The sequence below is a fragment of the Caenorhabditis briggsae genome (genome assembly GCF_000004555.2).
Source record: "Caenorhabditis briggsae complete genome, chrIV, whole genome shotgun sequence".
Classification (NCBI taxonomy): domain Eukaryota; kingdom Metazoa; phylum Nematoda; class Chromadorea; order Rhabditida; family Rhabditidae; genus Caenorhabditis; species Caenorhabditis briggsae.
In genome coordinates this window covers 8,919,387-8,938,011 of record NC_013487.2, presented here as the reverse complement: position 1 = coordinate 8,938,011, position 18,625 = coordinate 8,919,387, and the positions used below count along the sequence as shown (strand labels likewise).

Genomic DNA, 18,625 nt, shown 5'->3' with positions numbered 1-18,625 from the left:
TGTGTTGCTGAAAATGACTTGTGATGCAAAATGTTCCATTCGAACAAAAACGTCATCTTGTCTGTGTTTCGAATTAAAAACCATGTTGGTCTACGAGATCTGAAGACATCAATTTCAATAAAAAATGTTTATTAGGGAGGTACGAAAAGAGTAAAGTAATCAGAGGAGAGGAAGAATGTGTTGGACGAATTGGTCAGGAATGGTTCGGAGGAAAGAGGGGAGACGACTAAATTCTGGAAGTTTGAAGATCACGGGTGCAACTCGAATAGAAGGGGAAAGTCAGTTGGGAAAATAAGTAAAAGAAGTGAGAGTTTGAGAAAAAAATACAGTTGAAAGCCGGAAGAAAATGAGATTATTTGAAATGAAAAGAAGTTTGAGAACCGTAGTTATGAGTACGCTTCATTGAGCGTTGATGTAGGCAGTGAGCTCAGAGAAGAAGATATTTTGTATGGTAGATGACAAGTCAGCAGTCTGAAAATGAATTTTTGATAATGATAAGATGCTAGAAGTACTCTTACCTGGACTTCAGTGAATAGACACATAATCTCTCCCATTCTTCCTGCATAGTTTTCGATTCTCAATTCATCATGATACAAGTAATGCAGATCATCGAACAAAGTTGTACGGACATGGTCCGCTGCCTTGTCTAAGCAGCTTTGTTGATGATTACGAGGAGCCCAGATGTTAAGAGCTAGAACGGTAACGAACTCGAATTCCTTGATGATTAGTTTATGCATTCTGTCGAGAATCGAAGTTCTGGCAGTTTGGAGAAGACGTTCGAGACGGCTGGAAATAGAATTATGAGAATATTCGAAAAAAGGGGATATTTACGTTTTGATGGTGTTAATATCCTCTGCACTGTTTCCATCGGTGTTTCCCAGCCAGTATTCAACATCGCGAACATCAATGTACGTGGTTTGGGTGCACATTAAAAAGTGTTCGCAGTCCGAAGTGGCTGGCATGTTTCGGTATGTCCAGTAGCATGACTCGATTTCCCAGAGAACCGGATAGAAGAGAGCACAGATTCTTTTCTGTTCTGGCACATCACACTCTTCATATTCGGAAAATGTGCTTCTCAGGAAAATGTGAAGGAGCTCGAGTTGTTTTTGATAAATTTCAAAAACTGTCTCTCGTGTTGCTTTGACGATTGGAATACCAGTTGATCCAAACATTTTCTGCTCTTGTTGAATGTGTGGAAGCGAAAGTTCCAACTCGAGGCGATTTTTTGTAAACTCTCTGAAAATATTTCATAAGCTACACAGCCTGAGAGATTACGGTACTCACTCGTAATTACGAAGCACTTTGCTGATAAGAGAATTTCTTGTCAGAAGAAGATTCGGATTTGCCATTGTTGGAATTGGACGGTGAAGTGGAATGTGTTGGAATGTTTGCTCATGAGGTGGTGTTGGATCCATACGATCGAATGGTTTTCCCTCGGATCCCGAATCCGATTCGTCTCCGTCTCTTATAGATTCTTCTTCCATTTTGAATTTTTCCTCATCTCTTGATGGCTGCTTCACATGGTCAGGTGATCGATGACCGGATACGACTGAAAATTATTTAATGAGAAAAAAGTTTCCGTATTTCACATGTTATTCCCATGACCTCCATTCGTTTACTATTCCCCTTAAACAGTGGCATAAACTGTGACCAACAATCACATCTCGTTTCCCTCCCCCTTTCATCAGTCTGTCTCTGTTTCACTGATGCCACCATGAACATATTCGTTCAACGACCCCTGCGTTTTGTCCTTCGGAAAGACCAGAATGATTGCTACAGCACCATACATCCCCTCCTAAGTGATACGGAGGACACTGTCTCCCTCTAGCCACTTTGTCTGTTTCAATGAACTCAGTCCGTGCTGGATTGTTTCTAGCGCGCGCGAGACGCGCATCACTGATTCATTAATTCACTGATTCATTAATGTTAACAACTTCCAGTTTATGAATGAATTTAGATCGAAGCGGGGAGAGAATGTGTGGTTGGTGTTAGATGCCATTTTTGAACAATGAATATTTGGAGGAAGTGAAGAAAATGGACTGAAATAAAATCTTACGTTCAACTTGGAGACCAACATTAAGACATCTCATCCAACGACATTTTTGACATGTGGTCTTTCGTGAGACTGCTAAAAACATGGTTGTTTGTAACTGATCTATGCCTAGGTGATACTTACTATTCAACGGGCAACTGTTTGTTCCTCTTCTGCATACGAAGGTCTTCTTGACCGATACACTTCGTCGGAAGAATGCTGCACATGCTCGGCAGATCTGAAATTTTCTACTTGAAAAAATTTAAAATAAATCTTCGTCTTTAATTATTCGCAATTTTTAAGAGCGATCTTTATCCCGAAGAACAAAAAGCTGCCGTCGGATTCATTCGCTAGAGAATTCCGTTTTGTAAAATAATGAACCGGTTTCCAGATAGATCATGATACGGCTCAAAATCTCCAGCGGAACAAAAGGATACATTTTGTGTCTTTGCAGAACAAAAAGTGGAAAAATGTGACTTTGTATATCAAAACTGGATGTGGGTTTCCGATATCTAGAGATTCCCGTCTTTGACTGTTCACTTAAACGATTTTCGGATAAATTACTAATTTGAATGTACTAGTTCTCTATCGCATAACTATTCCCAGACACTATTTTATTATGGGTTATCCATATGCATATTTTTTTACCTAAAAGATATTCCAATGGGAGCTCGGGTAAGATTCAAATCAGATCCCATTTTCCATCAGAGGGCGGACTTTGTATCGGTGTGTGCTAATCTACCGATACAATGTTCGACAACAAAAAGTTTCTCCAAGAAACGGTAGATGAATATCTAGACATCAGCACCACTTTTCTTGCCTCTCCCTCCCTCACCCACTTCGCCTTTCCTGATTTCCTCATTTGATAACTTACGTCGATTCCGAAATGTTGGGATCCATCGTATTGCCTTTCGCAGACTCGGCAATGAATGTCGGAAGCCGAGACTACATTTGGGCTTGTTGATGTTCCAGGAATCGATAGAGGAGAAGTCGGGTGTCTCCTGAAAATACATCAGGATTTCAGAGATTGTTTACATTATAGGTGTCATTTTCGCAACTGGGGTTTTTATTCCGAGAATCTCTTATTTCAGAAAAAGGAACTCTCGATGTGGATGGACGTTAGATATAACATCCATGTTCATTTAAAGAATTTTTAAAACTCGATCAAGCGGAAGCGTCGTAATGTGAATTTTTAATTGAAAATAATTTAGAAATTGTCGAAAACCATTCAAAAAGATTAGACAACTCTGAAACTTACATCATGACTGCCTGGAGCGTAGCAGTCGGATCAAAATGAATAAACGGGCCGCTGATCATTACACACTAGAGACGACGGGCGGTGCACCGATGGAGGCTATGAGAAAATAATGGAGTACTGTAATCTTTGGCTTGTAAGGAACAATGACGTCATCAGAGGGTTTCGAGAACGCCGATCTCTGAATGATTCTGCGAGAGGAGGAAAACGGAGAGAATGAGTAAGAGAAGAGATGATAAGCAGTGAAAAGATATCTGTCAGCACTTATCACCACAACTTGTGTGGTTTCAATGGTCGGCGTGGACGGTAAAGATAAAATGGAATAAAATTATGCAAGTTTTTACAGGCGGTTGCCATCGGAACAAGATGTGTCGGGAGACCGGGGAGGAGGAGCGAACAGAAAGAAGGCGTGGCTAACGGTGTGGGAGGGATTAATAAGGGGAAAAGAAGTAGACGTCACAAGCCTGGGAACCAACAATTTGTAGTTGGGAGAGAAACAGAAAATTTGAGATATCAGACTGCGAATCAAGGCGCACATTGAACAGTTGATTGCAGAAAAAAGAACGAAGTCTCTGATCTTGCCACGTCATCTGATTACAAAACTACACATACTGACACATTTCCGAAGGCTAGAAGAATAGAAGCTGTGACAAGATCCGGATCAGGAGAAAATGAAAATTGAAAGTTCCAGAGAATTCTTTTTAATGTTAGATTTTTGAAGATACAAAAATACAAAAACCAACTCATCGAGTTTGCCTAAATCGTAATTGTAATTATAAACATTGGTTGGTTTTTAAATTCTGAATCTTGTTCCTGATCAGTCGATCCATTCTTATCCATTTTTTTTTTCAGCAAAACCAAATTAAATTTCTATGTACTTTGATACCCAAAATGATATCGTTTATCAACCTGTTATATCAATCGAAATGCCCTATCACAAATCAGAACAATTTAGAATCGACGCATTATTCAGTGATTCGTATATAGAACATGTTGTTCCTGTTTTCACTCCTGATTCGTTATCGCTTATCATGCGGTTTTCTCGTGTGTTATGAGGTTAAATTTTCCCATCTTGCGGGAGGACTGAAAAAATCCATTGCAGAATAAGAAGCATATAACCACGTCATCAGCAAACAAAAAAATTCTACTGTATACTAGCATCAGCACTGATTCATTATCAAGCTGTAGGTGACAAGAATACGAAGTTTGCATTCATTTTCAAAAGCCTTTCTTTCAAAAACAAAATCGGAAAGATAAGGAGTACGGTAGTTTTAATGAGACCAAAATGATTTATCAATTGACTGATTCAACGAATTCAAAGGGAAGAAGAAGCAAACGTTGTTTCGGTGAACTATAAATGAGAAACGACACTGTCAGGTTATAAAGAGGCAGAAGTGCACATGAAAACAAACTATACACCGATGACATACAAAGTTGTTGTACTCTTAAATGATATCAGATTATACAGACACCATAGATGTTTCAGATATTTAAGGGTATGGAACACAAGATATCGAAACTCCATGTTCTTGTTTTCATAATACTGAAGCTCGTGATTGAAGGGTGATAAAAGTATCTTCGAAAGATATATTTTTGATGAGATCGATGGTGTCGAAACATGCAGATATAGTAGTAAAAATCTAGATTCCTTTTATGAATGTTTCATTTCTTTCGATTCAAGCAACCGTTCTGTACAGAGTGGCACCTAGACTAAAGTTTGTACTAGCATAAAATTGGAGTACAGCGTTCTATTGGGTCTCAAATTTACATTAGGCCCTTCATCTTGGGAAATTAGAACAATACCTAGTAGATAAGCTTCTTTTTCAGTCCTTTCTACCAATTTTCATGCTTCTAAAATATTTATTTCTAAAGATGTTTCCGTTTTTATATAGGCCACCTGGTATTCTCTGTTTTGAGCAACTTATCAGAAGTTACGACGAACGACTAAAGAATGCTTTAAGAAGTTGTGTAATGTTTCATAGAATCCACCGTAATCCGTTGTTATGAATATCCTGGATTTGTTGGAACAGACACAGAATCAACAATGATAAATACGGATCGAGCACTTATAGAACTTGTCTCGTACTTTCACACGGTTTCGTGGAAAGCTACTGATTTTCAGAAGTGTTCGAGATTACTAGAGAAAAAAGAAAAGCAAAAATCTAAAAAATGGACTAATGCGACAAATTTTTGAACCTCCTTTCATTTTATATAGGATTTGTTCCACCTCATTATTGTAATTCCAGATTATCATAATACCTCTCAATCGAGCAGACATTTGCTTCATGATCATGCACAATCTCTTTGATACAATCTTTTGATCAGAATCATTTTAAAAAGTCCACTGGAGCTTTGATAGCTTCTTGGAATCATTTTTGAAACAGCTGATTAAGACAATCCTATTAGTAGAAACCTTTTAGAGGTCTCATGACGACTTTGTGATACTAAAAGAGTTCTGACTCGTTCTCGAGTGATTGAATTCGTTTTATCTGGCACCCGGTGTTCTTTCTAGTAAACAAAAAAGTTCGTACTATCATTCACATGACGAAAGACTGTTCCAGAAAACAGAACTGTACAAAAAAAAGTACAGTCTGGTGCGACCAATCTCGTTAACAGGTTATCACAGCATACCAGAAAGATTATTGTACTCCCTGACTATTGTTTTTGTTGTATCCAAAAGGTACAATTAGAAAATGAAGAACGAGAAATAATCGAAATGGACTACATAACGGAATTCTAAAGCAATGAGGAAAAGCAGGAAAAGAAGCTTTTTGTTCTGGATCGAAATGTTTTGAGATTATGGTAGAGAATGGTGAGGGGCGGGGTTTGGTTTTCTGTGCGGAGATGAGAAGGTTCGATTAGGAAGAAGACATACAAGAAATGTGTATTCCAAAGAGAGAAAGAAGGGGATCTCCTGTTTTCAAAAAACGGGGGAGTGATCAAGCACGTTTTGGTTTGGATAAGCACACCGACACATCACTAGTATGAAAGCAAATGTTGTTTTTTAGTTGAATGAGCATCAGTCGTCGTACACTCAAATCAAATATAGAGATTAAAAACCACACATTTTCTGTCTTGTTTAATCTTTAACGGGGGTACACCTGCTGCAACTTTTAAGTGATTATTATTGTTCGGGTACAAAGAATCGGAGCTGTGGAAGAAAAACACCAGTGGCCATGGCCGAATCTCCCACAGCGACAACTATCGATACCTGAAAATGTTTTTATTTTCGAGATTTATTCTATTGTTTTTCACTGCTTTTTGTTCCTGATGTTTTTGTACCAGAATAATAAAGTTCCAAACTAAAAAAAAAGACTAACTGAACTTTTCGAAAGAGTTCGCCGAAAGAATCCGAAGTACATTCTATCACAAAACGAAACTAGAACTTGTGCCAGACTAGTTTCCGAGAAAATTGGAAATGCAAAGGTAGACTGATTTCCAGCTGTTTTTAGTATAATATTTTCTGTTTCGATTAATTCAGCAGAACTGCAGACGAATATAATATTTTCTTGTGTTTTCTTTACCAAAAAAACATATTCTCGCAAGTCGGGGCAACAAACTCCTGCCAATGTTTTGACTCATAGACACGATTTTTCTCAACTCTATATTTATTATTTTTCACCTTTTTCTGTGCGTGGTGCAAAATGAGAATCAGTCTGGGACTGGGATTCTTGTTTTCTTGGGGATTAAATTTCCTCCAGAAAAGATTTTTCGGAATGAGAAATATGAAAACATTGAAAAAATTAAAAGTACATATCTCGTTAAGACCACCAACGCATTAAGGGAAGACCCACATTTCAAAAGGAAAAGTTAAAAAGTTTCTGATTAAAACCAAAGACTTTTGGAGTAGACACTATTTAGAGATTAATGCCCCTCATGATATTCATCAGCTCTCTTTGAAGATCATAAATCCAACACATCCGTGGATGATCTTGAATTGAAATCTTCTTCAAAATCAGATGATGTTATTTTATCCGACAGATCACTCTGATTCAGTTCATGTTCATAGGAGAGAGATCAAAAGTTGAGTTTTGAGCTTAAACAATAAACTAGGGGATATTCCGAAAATAGTGGGAGAATAAAAAGACGTCACTGCACTTTGTTTTTGCAATATGTACAAGGAAGATCTAGACAGATCAATTTGCATGGGATGATGAACGTCATGTATCGAATAATGCCATAGTCTTGTGAGGTAAGAAAATGCTCAAAATAAAATAGTGTCTAGTTTCAAGCTTACAAAAATGACTTTTCAATAGGGGTCGAAAAACCAGTTTTCATCGTGAACAACTCGATATCAAAAAATCAACATACTTCCATGAAGTAGACGCTCTTGGATTACGGTAGTTCAGATCCATCAAAGAAGGCGTTTTGATCTTTCTCGGAATACTAATTTAAAAAATAACAACTCATACAGGTTGGTTGTCGGTTAATAGCTGAATTTCAAAAATAATGTGACCTTTCCTGCTGTACATTTCGAAAGATGTGTTCTGTGGGTTGTGTTATGCTACTTGTTGTCCGACTTTGAATTGTCTGCGACGTCGATTGTCCTCGATTAGTACTCCGATAACAAGTAAACGACACTTTGAAGAATACTCCAGTATTTCGAGTTACATTAGAAGTGTTCAAAGAATCAAAATAGATAATTTTAAACCTCCGATTGCTTTCTCTAAGAAAGAAAGACGTTCTAAACATTATGAATCTCTTCACTAACCAAGGCTGACACTGAATAAAATGATGGCCAAAAATGTTTCTCAAAATGAACATTTTAGGTGAAAATAGTCAACTTTGGGTGTCTGAAAAAATACTTGTTTCTTGTCTGTTTGGTCTGAAAAATTACGGGATTGTAAATCAAATGTATAACTCTATTTTTGTTCTTCATCATGTCAAACAGAAAGCACCTCAATTATTTCAAAATTACCACTGAAATTGTTTTTAAAGAAGGGGAACTTGTTTCACAAAATAAATCGTTTACAAGTGATTGCATAAAAAGTTAAAAACTATGAAAATAAATAGATTAGGTTTTAAATCCCTGAATGCTTCAGACCAAACGAACAAGTAATTAGTACGTTTTCAGACACTCAAAGTGGACCATTTTATACTAAATTGGCTATTTTGGAATAGAATTTTTGGCCAGCACTGTTATTTTGGAGGTGAAATTGTTTTGCTGTTCATAACCGAATAGCAGAGTTTTGCGCTACATATGATTACCGTATTTCCTCTAATAGAAGCCGACCCAAACCGTCAACTTTGCGCTCAATTATCTCGGTTCCTGTGTATGATATCAAAGTTTTGTCAATTGATGAAATATTGGTGGTCTTATGATGAATAATTCATCAGTTGACAAACTTTTGGTAACTTTCACATAATAGAGCTCAAAGTTTGGATGGACTTCTATTAAAGGAAATAGGGTAGACTAAAAATGTTGTAAATCAAAACAAATTTCAACCAACCTATATACGGGTAGGAAGCGATCAACAAAACGATTACAAATGTCTCTTTTTCCAAGAATTTTTATAAAACTATGAATCAACAAGTACATTTTTTGTGCTCCCAGTGCTCTTTGCTTTGCAGAAATAGACTAAACTCTCTGTTCGATCACTTTTCTGTTTTTTCTTCGTCAACAAATCCCTAATCATGTTTGCATTACAACCCGTGCAAGATTATCATTTTCAGACTAAACCAAAATCAGAAATACACCTGCTTCTGCTCGATTGGTTGGCTAATCCGCGTTATTCAATGCTCCAAAAGGATACACCCACCGAAACGGATTAGAAAATTCAAACTATATGCTTACTCAGACCTTTTTTAGCATGTTGAACATGAGAATTGAGACAGAGATCCACATTATCGCTACTGATCTTAAAACTTAGTTACCTATCAGCGGCGGAAATCTTCACAAAATACTTCTACGGAGAATGACGAGGGATGGGGACAAAAAGTGGTGTGGATCTATGAGTGGAGAGATGAATTCCGTCCCGTTTCAGATAACAGAGACGCCAATCGAGATGGATAACGGTTCATATGTTGGACACAGAGAAAAACAAAATTTGAATAGGGAGAGTACGATAGTCACATTGTGATAATGTGTTTCTAAAGGGTTTTAATCAAGTTAAAGCGATTTGGATTTATTTTTGTGCTGAAAATACGATAGCTAAGTTCCCCTAAAATTGCCAGGGACATATCTAGAGCTTAAAATATAAACAAGAATTATTCGAGCTCATAACTACAGAAAATCATGATTCGTTCATGAATATTTTATCACCAAAGACAGCAATTATTTTTTTAATGAGCGCGATGGAACAAAAACTGAAAAGTTAGAGTCAGACTCACAAATTGGAGTTCCTTGTATTTTTCTGTAAACTTTTTTATAAATGCTATCAGGTTGTATGAGGGAGATCACCAGAAGTTCCAAAAATTTCGTACCAAAGCTAGAGCCGAAGCTTTTGAAGTTAATTTTGAAACTAAATAGGATGGTTGGAGGCTGCCCATCAAAACATAGAAAATTGTGTTTTAACTTCTTCTTTTAAAAAGGGCAGAAACTTTTATAAAAGTTAGAAGCTTTCGTAAAATGTTATGTTCTGACTTTTGCGATTTATTGAGTACCGGTTGCTTTTGCTTAACATTGTACCGAGAAGTCTCAAGTAAACATATCTGGTTCTTGGTTTTGAAGGGAAAGCATAATTCGGAGCCGCGACGAATTCGGCGAACCTTACTGCTGACGCAATTGCTGTATTATTTTTCAGGCTGGTCATTATATTTTTAGTATGAGACGTCTGAGAATAGTAGTCGAAGTAATGATGCTAGTAGTGCGATGTAAATAAGAAACTGGTCAACGAGAAATGTGATTCTACAGTAAGATAACTTCAACTACGAGATGTTCGAGGGAGAGAACGAAGGAAAATGAACAAGAATAAAACACATCGTCCTAATTCTTCGCGAATGGATATAATTTTTTGCATACTAAAAACATCTGTCCGGATCGGTGTGTATCGTGAATATTCCTCTTCTCCGCATTTTTTCAGTCAAATGAAGATTTTAGATTTCGATAGCTTTTTGGAGGCAAGAGAACTCGATCTCAATAAGATTTTTCTTTCGGAAGATGTTGCTTTTGTAGCATTCATAATTAGTATCGATGAGCGAGATTTTTGTGTGAGTCTGGGATGTGAAAAATACACAAAAAGCTTACTTTTAACGGGCCGGGCCGGGCTTTTTCCCGAATTTTGGAGGCCCGGCCCGGCGGGCCTGCCATTCCACAAGTTTTGAAAATTTTTAAAAACACATAAGGGGGGGGGGGGACCCTCATGTGATTTTTTTTGATCAAACAGACAAACAATCCAATAAAACAAAAAAATTGGGAAAATTGTATTGAGAGCTCAAAATTTGGCTCAAAAGGACAAAATTTTTGCTACCGGGTCTTGAAAATTTCCTCAGGCCCGGCCCGGGCCCGGATATTTACAAGTATGACAAAAAGTGTTTTCTTCTTCTAATTTTACATCGGATTTCTTCAAACTGAAAGCAACATTGCTTTAAATCGCCCATGGGTCTCGGCACGCGTACCGTACCTCGTCGAAAAATATTTTCAAACCCATTTTCAAAATTATTTTTCTCAGTCATGTTTGCAAACATGTCGCTCACCTGGCTCATATTTTTTTTTTTGCTTTCGGATTAACAATTATTTAATTTCAGCCAAATGAGACCCAATGGATATTTATATCCGCCGGCAAAGAAGAGGTCTAATGAAGACATTGTCTGTTGTGTTGTCGAAAAAACAGGCGACGAAACGAGAACCTCGATGAGACAAAGCGAAATTTATGCATACAGTCCATCTATCAGAATTCGTGGTGAGCTCAATAGATTTTAATCGATTGATATCCTTTGAATTTCAGATGGCTACATGGTTATGCCAAAATGGCACTGGAACGCCTACAAGCAAGGCGATTGGTTTCTAGCGGTGCCTTCTTACGCTGTTGGCTCTCATGAGGAAGAAAGAGACGAGCGGGAGCTGACAAACCTTCGGAAAATTAATCCAAATGACTACGCTAAATACAAAATTCCACCAACAAACGTTGAATTTGGATTTGTCAAAATTAAGTGTCCATTTGTTGTGTGCCCGGAGTTCATTCAAAATAGAGAGACGAGAAACTCAAATGGAACTTATAAAAAACTCCTTCTACTTGATATTGGTCAAGGCTTTGTAAGGGTTTTATGATTATTCCAATGTGTTGAAATTTTTCAGGTCTGCAATAACAATCGAGCATTCAAAAACCTTTCCCCGGATCAGATATACATGGGCGTATTTGAGTTCCGCGCTAAAGATAACGGTGCATGCAACTTCAGTCATCGCTCTATTATCCGTGATGCCACCAACCATGTTTATGAACGCGATGCAATGTGGGAGCTTATGAAGATTATGCCTGGCGAACATGGAAAAGTACATAGTTTCCAGATGAATGAATGGGTTGGTCACCCTAACTCCAATCCTAAACAGTTGAGTAAAAATTTGCAGCTTGAAAAGTTAAAAAAGGACGCCGAAGAGTTTGATGCTAAGCTCGAGCAACAAGGAGTTTTCGGCGGTCAGAGAAGAATGGCGGCACACTCATTGTTGGAAAACCCGAGAGAAGACGATCCAGTTAACGATGTAACTATGAGGACATTCGGGTTGTCGCTTTCGAAATCGAATCGATCACAGCGTCACTATTACGTTGAACAGTTCCATGCAGAATCGCTGCATGACCAACGTCCTTCTCTTGCTGCACCCACCGGAGCATCAGAAAACACACACGAATTCAGCAGTGTTGTCGAGCTTGAAAATCATCGGAGTCAAACTATCATTCTTCTAACATGTATTGGCGAGAATGGAGAGAAGTATGAGAAGTGGTACGACCGAGAGACCAAACAATCCGCTACAGAGCCCGATTTTTTGGTATTTTCTGAATTATCAAAATTACCCTATAAATCGTGAAAGACGATTCAAATTTTCAGTACTACAAATTCAATTCTCGCCATGAAGTCGCTGTCCAACAGAGTCTCCAGCCGGCGGTTGCTCCATCAGTTCGCAGTCGCACACTTTCAGAAAGTTCTTTCCGTACATACCCTGGTCGGCCGGTGGCAACATCTACACCTCGTCCAAGTCCTCCTCACAGCCCACCAGCAGCTGAAGCGTCATATCCAAACAATCGGCGTTTCTTTGAAGATTCTCAATACCGAACAATTAATGCAGAAGAAGAAGAAACTGATGAAAACCATGATACCCTCAACGAAACATCGAACACTACTTTGATGCTTCATGATGTATGTTTCTATAGTTTGTCAGTTTTATTCTCAGTTTTTTTCAGAACAACGCGAACCCAATCTACAGACCACCATATATGCATCGTTAGTACTAGTATTAATTGTATTTTTTAGTCACATAGTTTTTATTGAAAACGTATTGTTTTAACCAAGAAATGTGCTCGATTGTTCTTGTTTTCTCCCAATAATTATACATTATACGATTCGCTGTAATATAACACGATAAAAAATTGTTGCTTTTATTAAAGATTTTCTACAGAGAGATTTGCATTTTCAAGAAATTCTGATGAGAGAGACCCGCTCTTGTGGCGTTTTGGATGGTGGAATGAAAGAAAACAAAGGATGATGAAGAATATAAAGCTGATAAAAATACTGTCAAATTGTGATTCAAATGTTTCCAGTTCTCACATAATACCTCAACTGGTCTTCTGAATTAACAACGATCAAGCGTCGTCGGACGACATGATCTCCTCCGAGTGCAATTCTCTGCTGCTCTTCTGAAATAAAGATCTGAATAAAAGACAAAATAAATAGTTGAACATACCAACTACACTTGTGAAGTTTCGAGTTTTCGATGGGTTTCTTGCAAACGCAGAAGGCGAGATTCCAAACTGAGAAGCTAGTTCTGGATTTGCTTCTAATGCTTTTTTGATGTCTTCAAGAGACAATTCTCTTCTGTATCTATGCATGTAGCTGCTGTCACATCCTTCCACGTCATCGCAGTTGCTCTGAAACAAAGTGTGTAAGGAAATATTGAATACTATTATTGTTCTGGTACAAATAAGCCGAAGGTCCCACAACGAAAACTACCGTAACTTAAAAAATGTTTGATTTCTGTATTTATTATCTTTTTTACTGCTTTTTATAGGTTTGTCGTCTATTTTCCTCGCGTGAAAACAATTGACTGAAAACTCACGATAATTGAGTTAATGCATCAGGAAAATCAACATATTTTTCGATTACGGTAGCTTTCGCTGTGGGACCTTCGATCACGGACACCGGTGTTTCTCTTCCACAGCTCTAATGTTTTTTGTGCCAGAATAATATCGATAACCTACCTTCGGACATGAAGCGAATGGACAAATTCGCACGAGACAAGAGTACTGAACTAATCCAGTTGTTTGGTATCTGAATGCTTCAACTGAAACCTTCGCTCCAAACTCTGAATGTGTTGGTGGACAAACGAGACCAACACCATCAGCCGGACACCCATCTCGGATAATGAATAGTGGTTCGTGCTCCCATTCGTATTTCGGATCAATCGGCTCCACTTGGCATCCTCGAACTGACACGTATTCTGGAGGAATCGGATAATGTGGACGGAATGAGAGAGTGATCTTTGTTCCAACTACGACAGCTTCAACAGCTTGTCCATTGTGGAAAATGTCGAAAATCACTGGAACTTTTGGTTTTCCGGCGAGAGTTGATCTGAATTCATTAGGTCTTTTCTGTGTAATGGTGCAAGGCTCTCACCCGTCCTTGGCTACAGAAGAAGAAGAAGAAGAAGAAGCTGGAGGTCCGACAGTAGTTGTTGTAGACGTAGATCTAAGAGTTGTAGTTGTTTTAGGTGTTGTTGTAGTCGTAGTTGGTGGAGGAGTAGGTGTAGTGGTCGTGCTTGTCGTCGTGACCGGTGTGGTTACTGTCGTTGTGCTTGGAGTTGTAGTAGTTGTAGTAGTAGTTGTTGTCTTCGTTGTAGGTTTAACTGTTGTAGTAGTTGTAGCTGTGGTTGTTGAGAGAGTGGTGGTTGGCTCATCGCTGAAAGTGAATGATTGTAAGAGTTAAAATTGTACATACCGTAAAACCTGTACTAAACGGGCCACACTCAAGTTTCAGTTGATTTTTCTTGGCTCCTATGGAAGATATCAAAAAACGTGTCAACTGGTAAACATTTTGTGGTATTATGCCGTAAAATTTATCAGTTGACAACCTTTCAAATCTCTGACAGGAACCATAGTTACTGCATTTCCTCTTATAGAAGTACACCCAAACAATTAATTTTGAGCTCATTTATCTCGTTTCCTGTGAAAGACATCAAAAATGTGTTAACTGATAAAATATGGATGATATTATGATAAAAAATTTGGCAGTTGACAAATTTTTGATATCTGTCACAGGAATCGAGATAATTGAGCTCAAAGTTGACGCTTTGGGTGGGCGTCTATTAGAGAAAATACGGTAGCTTAAAGTTACCGTAAAACCTGTAATAGAAGGGCCCCCACACTGCAAACTTTGAACAAATTTATCTCGATTCCTGTGACAGATATCAAAAATGTGTCAACTAATAAAATGTTTATCATAATATCAAAAACATTTTATCAGTTGACCACTATTTGAAATCTTTCAAAGGAACCGAGATAAATTGGCTCAAAATTGAAAGTTAGAGGGCCCTTCTATTACAGGTTTTCCGGTATTATACTTGATTAGAAAAATCGGATCTGCGGAAGAGAAAAGTTTGTGTTGAAAAGCTCGCGGCTACCAGATTCTCTCTTCCACAGCTCCGATTTTATTGTACCAGAAAATAACTAAAAGTTAAATGTTTGTTTGGTAGAAAAACACAAATCCAGTCAAGGAGTAACCAAAAATCACATTAAATCAGACATGAAACAAAAAACAGTAGTATAACTTGCATTTTCTGTGTACTTGGATGTTTTGTAGTGAACAGTCTGGCTCTCGCAAAACTCGATTCTTTTGTCACAATGATTGCAACTTTTGGTGTAGCTGACATGATAGTGGAACGACGAGTGCTAGATGTAGTTGTTGATGGTTTTTTAGTCGTTGTTGTTGTAGTTGTTGGGGGAATTGTTGGGGGAATCGTGGTGGTAGTTTTTGTGGTTTTTTGAGTTGTTGTAGTAGGGGTAGTCGTGGCAACAACTGGGGAAGGTTTGATTGTGGTGGAAGGAGTTGTCGACTTTTTGGTAGTTGTTGGTTTTGGGGTTGTGGTTGTGGTAGTTGATGGCTTCTTTGTAGTTGTTGTTGTCTTGGTCACTTGCCTTGATAATTCTGTTGTAGTCGTCAATGGCAGAGAGAAAGTATTCTGAATACTCGAAGTGGTGGCTGCATCGTCATCTCCAGTTTTGGATAATAACTCAAACAATGCATGCGCCGATGCTTCCATCGCCTTGTTTCTAAACGCAAAGAACAGATAATCAAACTTATCAGGGAATCAAATTAAATGTTAGAATCAAGGAGGAGAAAAATTGACAAACCTATTATCCAAGTGAGCTGATGATTTGGTGTTTGGAGCATCTTTAGCCTTTACTCCATTGATTGGACACCTTGCTTGATAAGTCAAGTCATCAGGAGTGATAAAATAAAGAGGTTCAATGCCATCTGTTGATAGTACCACTTCCAAAACCATTTCGTTACCCTAAATCGTATACTTTCTTGATAAATTTAAAAATCAAAGCAACACTAACCTTATATTTAATAGAATCTGAACAGTTTTTGCTAACAGTTTGATATGGGAAAAAGTGATCAAACTCTGTGGATTCTTTTGGTTCCACTCGGCAAGTGAAGAAATCATAAAGTCCGTATAAAGCTCCAGTATATGGAAGACGAGATTTCACACTAACTGAGATTCCATTTTCCTTGCATTCATGTTTGAAAGTGAACGATTCGGATACTGTAATCAATGAGTTTCTGGATAAATTGATTCTTAAAGGACACTTACAATTGTAACAGTTGTTCTCGTAATAGTCAATACGATAGTTGGGGTTATTGTTCAAGCGAATAGCTTCTGGTCGAGAGATTTGCGAATCCTTAGACATATGACATCCACCGTCAGTTCTATTGAATGAAATGGATCGACACTCAAAAGATTTTTCATCCAAACAATCGGAAAGACAGTCTTCTAGATTAGCTTTTGTTGTCGTCTTAACAACGGATTTTTGATCCATATAACGGTCGGAGAGGTAGGTGAATGCATAGTCTCCGGAACATTTTCGAGTGGCTGCAAAAAATTTTCTTTTGGAAAATGTGTTCTGATAAGGACAACTCACATGAAAGACAGTATTTCCAGTAGAATGTGAATCGATCATCAGCCTCGACGTATCCGTCAACATTTTGCAGTTGATGCGGTTGGAAACGTCGCAATGATGGGAGAAACCATCGGGTGATGCTTGATGATTCACTGCTGCACACTCTAACTGTTTTCCTGGACTAACTGGGTCTTCTCCCAATGAACACGCCGATTGACATCCCTTCAACGAGAGTCTTGCCTCGGCAACTGCTTTGAAATTAAGACGAACACGAGGCCATCGAACATAGAAGGAGTTACATTTGGGTACGAAGGCTAAAGTATTAATTAGGAATTGTTTGGATTAAAAAGGTTACCTTGAGAAACTGCGGTGATGAATGCTATTAGCAGTAACAGGGGCACCAGCGGATGTCGCATTTACTAAAAACGAAGCGAGAATTAGAAATAGACAAGTTCGGGAAGAAGGATACGGAACAAAACTGGGGAGATTATGGAAAAGACTGTTTTCGGGTCATTTAGATGGAAAACGAGGGTGGAAGCGGAAGAAGAACTCTCGATTCGTAGCACGAATAAATGGTTACTTAGATAAACATGTTGAAGTAAAAAGACCATCGGAAAGGGAAAAGGAAATATTTCGATAGAAAAAAAGAAGCTTTGGCTCTTTCCGGGAAGAACGGTCCAATTCGGGACCGTCGGTCCCATTATCGGAACGCCGGTCCCAACGAATTGCGACAACTGTTCCATTGTTCCGATAACGGTCCCAATTTCTCGAGAACGGTCCCCAACGTTCCGACAACGGTCCCAAGGGTATGACAACGGTCCCAACCAGGCTTAATCTGGAAATCCTATTTAAACCACGGAAATTGTAATTTTTGTTTCAACTAAGAGACACATTTCAGCAACAAAAACGAACAGTTTGCTGATGATTGAGAACACCAGTACTTTTTTACTGGAATTTTTCAGAGTATATTTGGTGTATTATTATAGGCTTAAGCTGAAACGCCTTGTTCACAACAGTGCCGGAAAAGGCGTTTTGGCCTAATAGTAAGCCTACAAATACAAGAAAACGTGATACTTTGTGAAAAATTCCTGTCAAAAAGTACTGGCCTGGTTGGGACAATTTTCATACCCTTAGGACCGTTGTCGGAACGTTGGGACCGTTCTCGGAACAATGAGACCGTTGTCGCAATTCTTGGGATCGGTGGTCCGATGATGGGACCGCCGGTCCCGTTTTGAGACCGTTTTTCCCGGATAGAGCCGAAGTTCTCAAGATATTTCAAAGTTATTGGCAGAAAGGAAGATGAAGTAAAATGTTGGATGATTTTGAACGTCAGAATCTTAAAATTTTAGGATCTAAAAACATTTTCAAAAAAACATTGGTGAACATCGGAATATGGTGAACATCGGAATATCATATTAAAACCATGGAATTTGTTAAATCTTGCGAAGCGTTTTAATTGCGAAACGTCTCAGTGTACTGTGTGTAGAAACAGAATTTTGACACTTTCTCATCTTATTGTTCATTTTGAAAGCATATACTTTTTGCAATGATTCGTGGATAACCCCTATTCAGCTGACCGTTCTATGGCATCCAGTTACTTTCAACCGAATGGGGATGTCTATTTAACCAAAAACGGAAAACCGGTGCGCATCGACCTCATTGCTTTTCACTTTTTGCAAACATGGCTATCCATGCGAAATGACTATGGATTCACGATGACCACATTCCTCGGATTGAATGGTTTCAGATTGAAAAAAGAACGAAATGGAGTGTCAAGAAAAGGATGAAGAATGACCTTGTGAATTGTTGTATGTTTTGTAAATGGAAAAGGCTTTGTGGGAGCGATTTGAGGGGAGAGAAGAGTCCGAGAAAAAGATTATGTCACAAAACAGGGAATGAAACGATAGAAATGACCAAAACCGATTGCTTTCTTCTTTTTCTTTTCGTATCGTCTACCGGAGAAGGAGGAGGAGGTCAGATCAAGGGATTCAAAAGGCTAAACTGTTGGAGAAGACACAAAAAGACATGGTTAAGTAAACGAAAACGTCATTTTTCGAAGAAAATAAAAGG

The 18,625-nt window shown here is 38.3% G+C and overlaps 4 protein-coding genes across 4 annotated transcripts; 2 read left to right on the top strand and 2 right to left on the bottom strand.

The window, feature by feature from the left end:
- Positions 1-399: 399 nt before the first annotated feature.
- On the bottom strand, positions 400-3,349 carry Cbr-nhr-43 (the record flags this gene model as incomplete). Its single annotated transcript, XM_002633375.1, has 8 exons — positions 400-471; positions 519-786; positions 832-1,236; positions 1,285-1,549; positions 2,057-2,128; positions 2,177-2,270; positions 2,907-3,033; positions 3,291-3,349. 8 exons carry the CDS (start codon positions 3,347-3,349, stop codon positions 400-402), a joined length of 1,362 nt encoding a protein of 453 aa, XP_002633421.1.
- A 7,628-nt stretch (positions 3,350-10,977) lies between these two features.
- CBG06186 lies at positions 10,978-12,667 on the top strand (the record flags this gene model as incomplete). The annotated part of the gene is made up of 6 exons (XM_002633374.1): positions 10,978-11,128; positions 11,174-11,481; positions 11,524-11,745; positions 11,794-12,210; positions 12,270-12,578; positions 12,623-12,667. 6 exons carry the CDS (start codon positions 10,978-10,980, stop codon positions 12,665-12,667), a joined length of 1,452 nt encoding a protein of 483 aa, XP_002633420.1.
- A 298-nt stretch (positions 12,668-12,965) lies between these two features.
- On the bottom strand, positions 12,966-16,971 carry Cbr-let-653 (the record flags this gene model as incomplete). The annotated part of the gene is made up of 8 exons (XM_045235661.1): positions 12,966-13,075; positions 13,123-13,306; positions 13,637-14,006; positions 15,206-15,703; positions 15,785-15,945; positions 15,995-16,200; positions 16,249-16,869; positions 16,911-16,971. 8 exons carry the CDS (start codon positions 16,969-16,971, stop codon positions 12,966-12,968), a joined length of 2,211 nt encoding a protein of 736 aa, XP_045093045.1.
- An 893-nt stretch (positions 16,972-17,864) lies between these two features.
- CBG26304 lies at positions 17,865-17,954 on the top strand (the record flags this gene model as incomplete). The annotated part of the gene is made up of 1 exon (XM_045235660.1): positions 17,865-17,954. One exon carries the CDS (start codon positions 17,865-17,867, stop codon positions 17,952-17,954), a length of 90 nt encoding a protein of 29 aa, XP_045098474.1.
- Between the last annotated feature and the right edge of the window lie 671 nt (positions 17,955-18,625).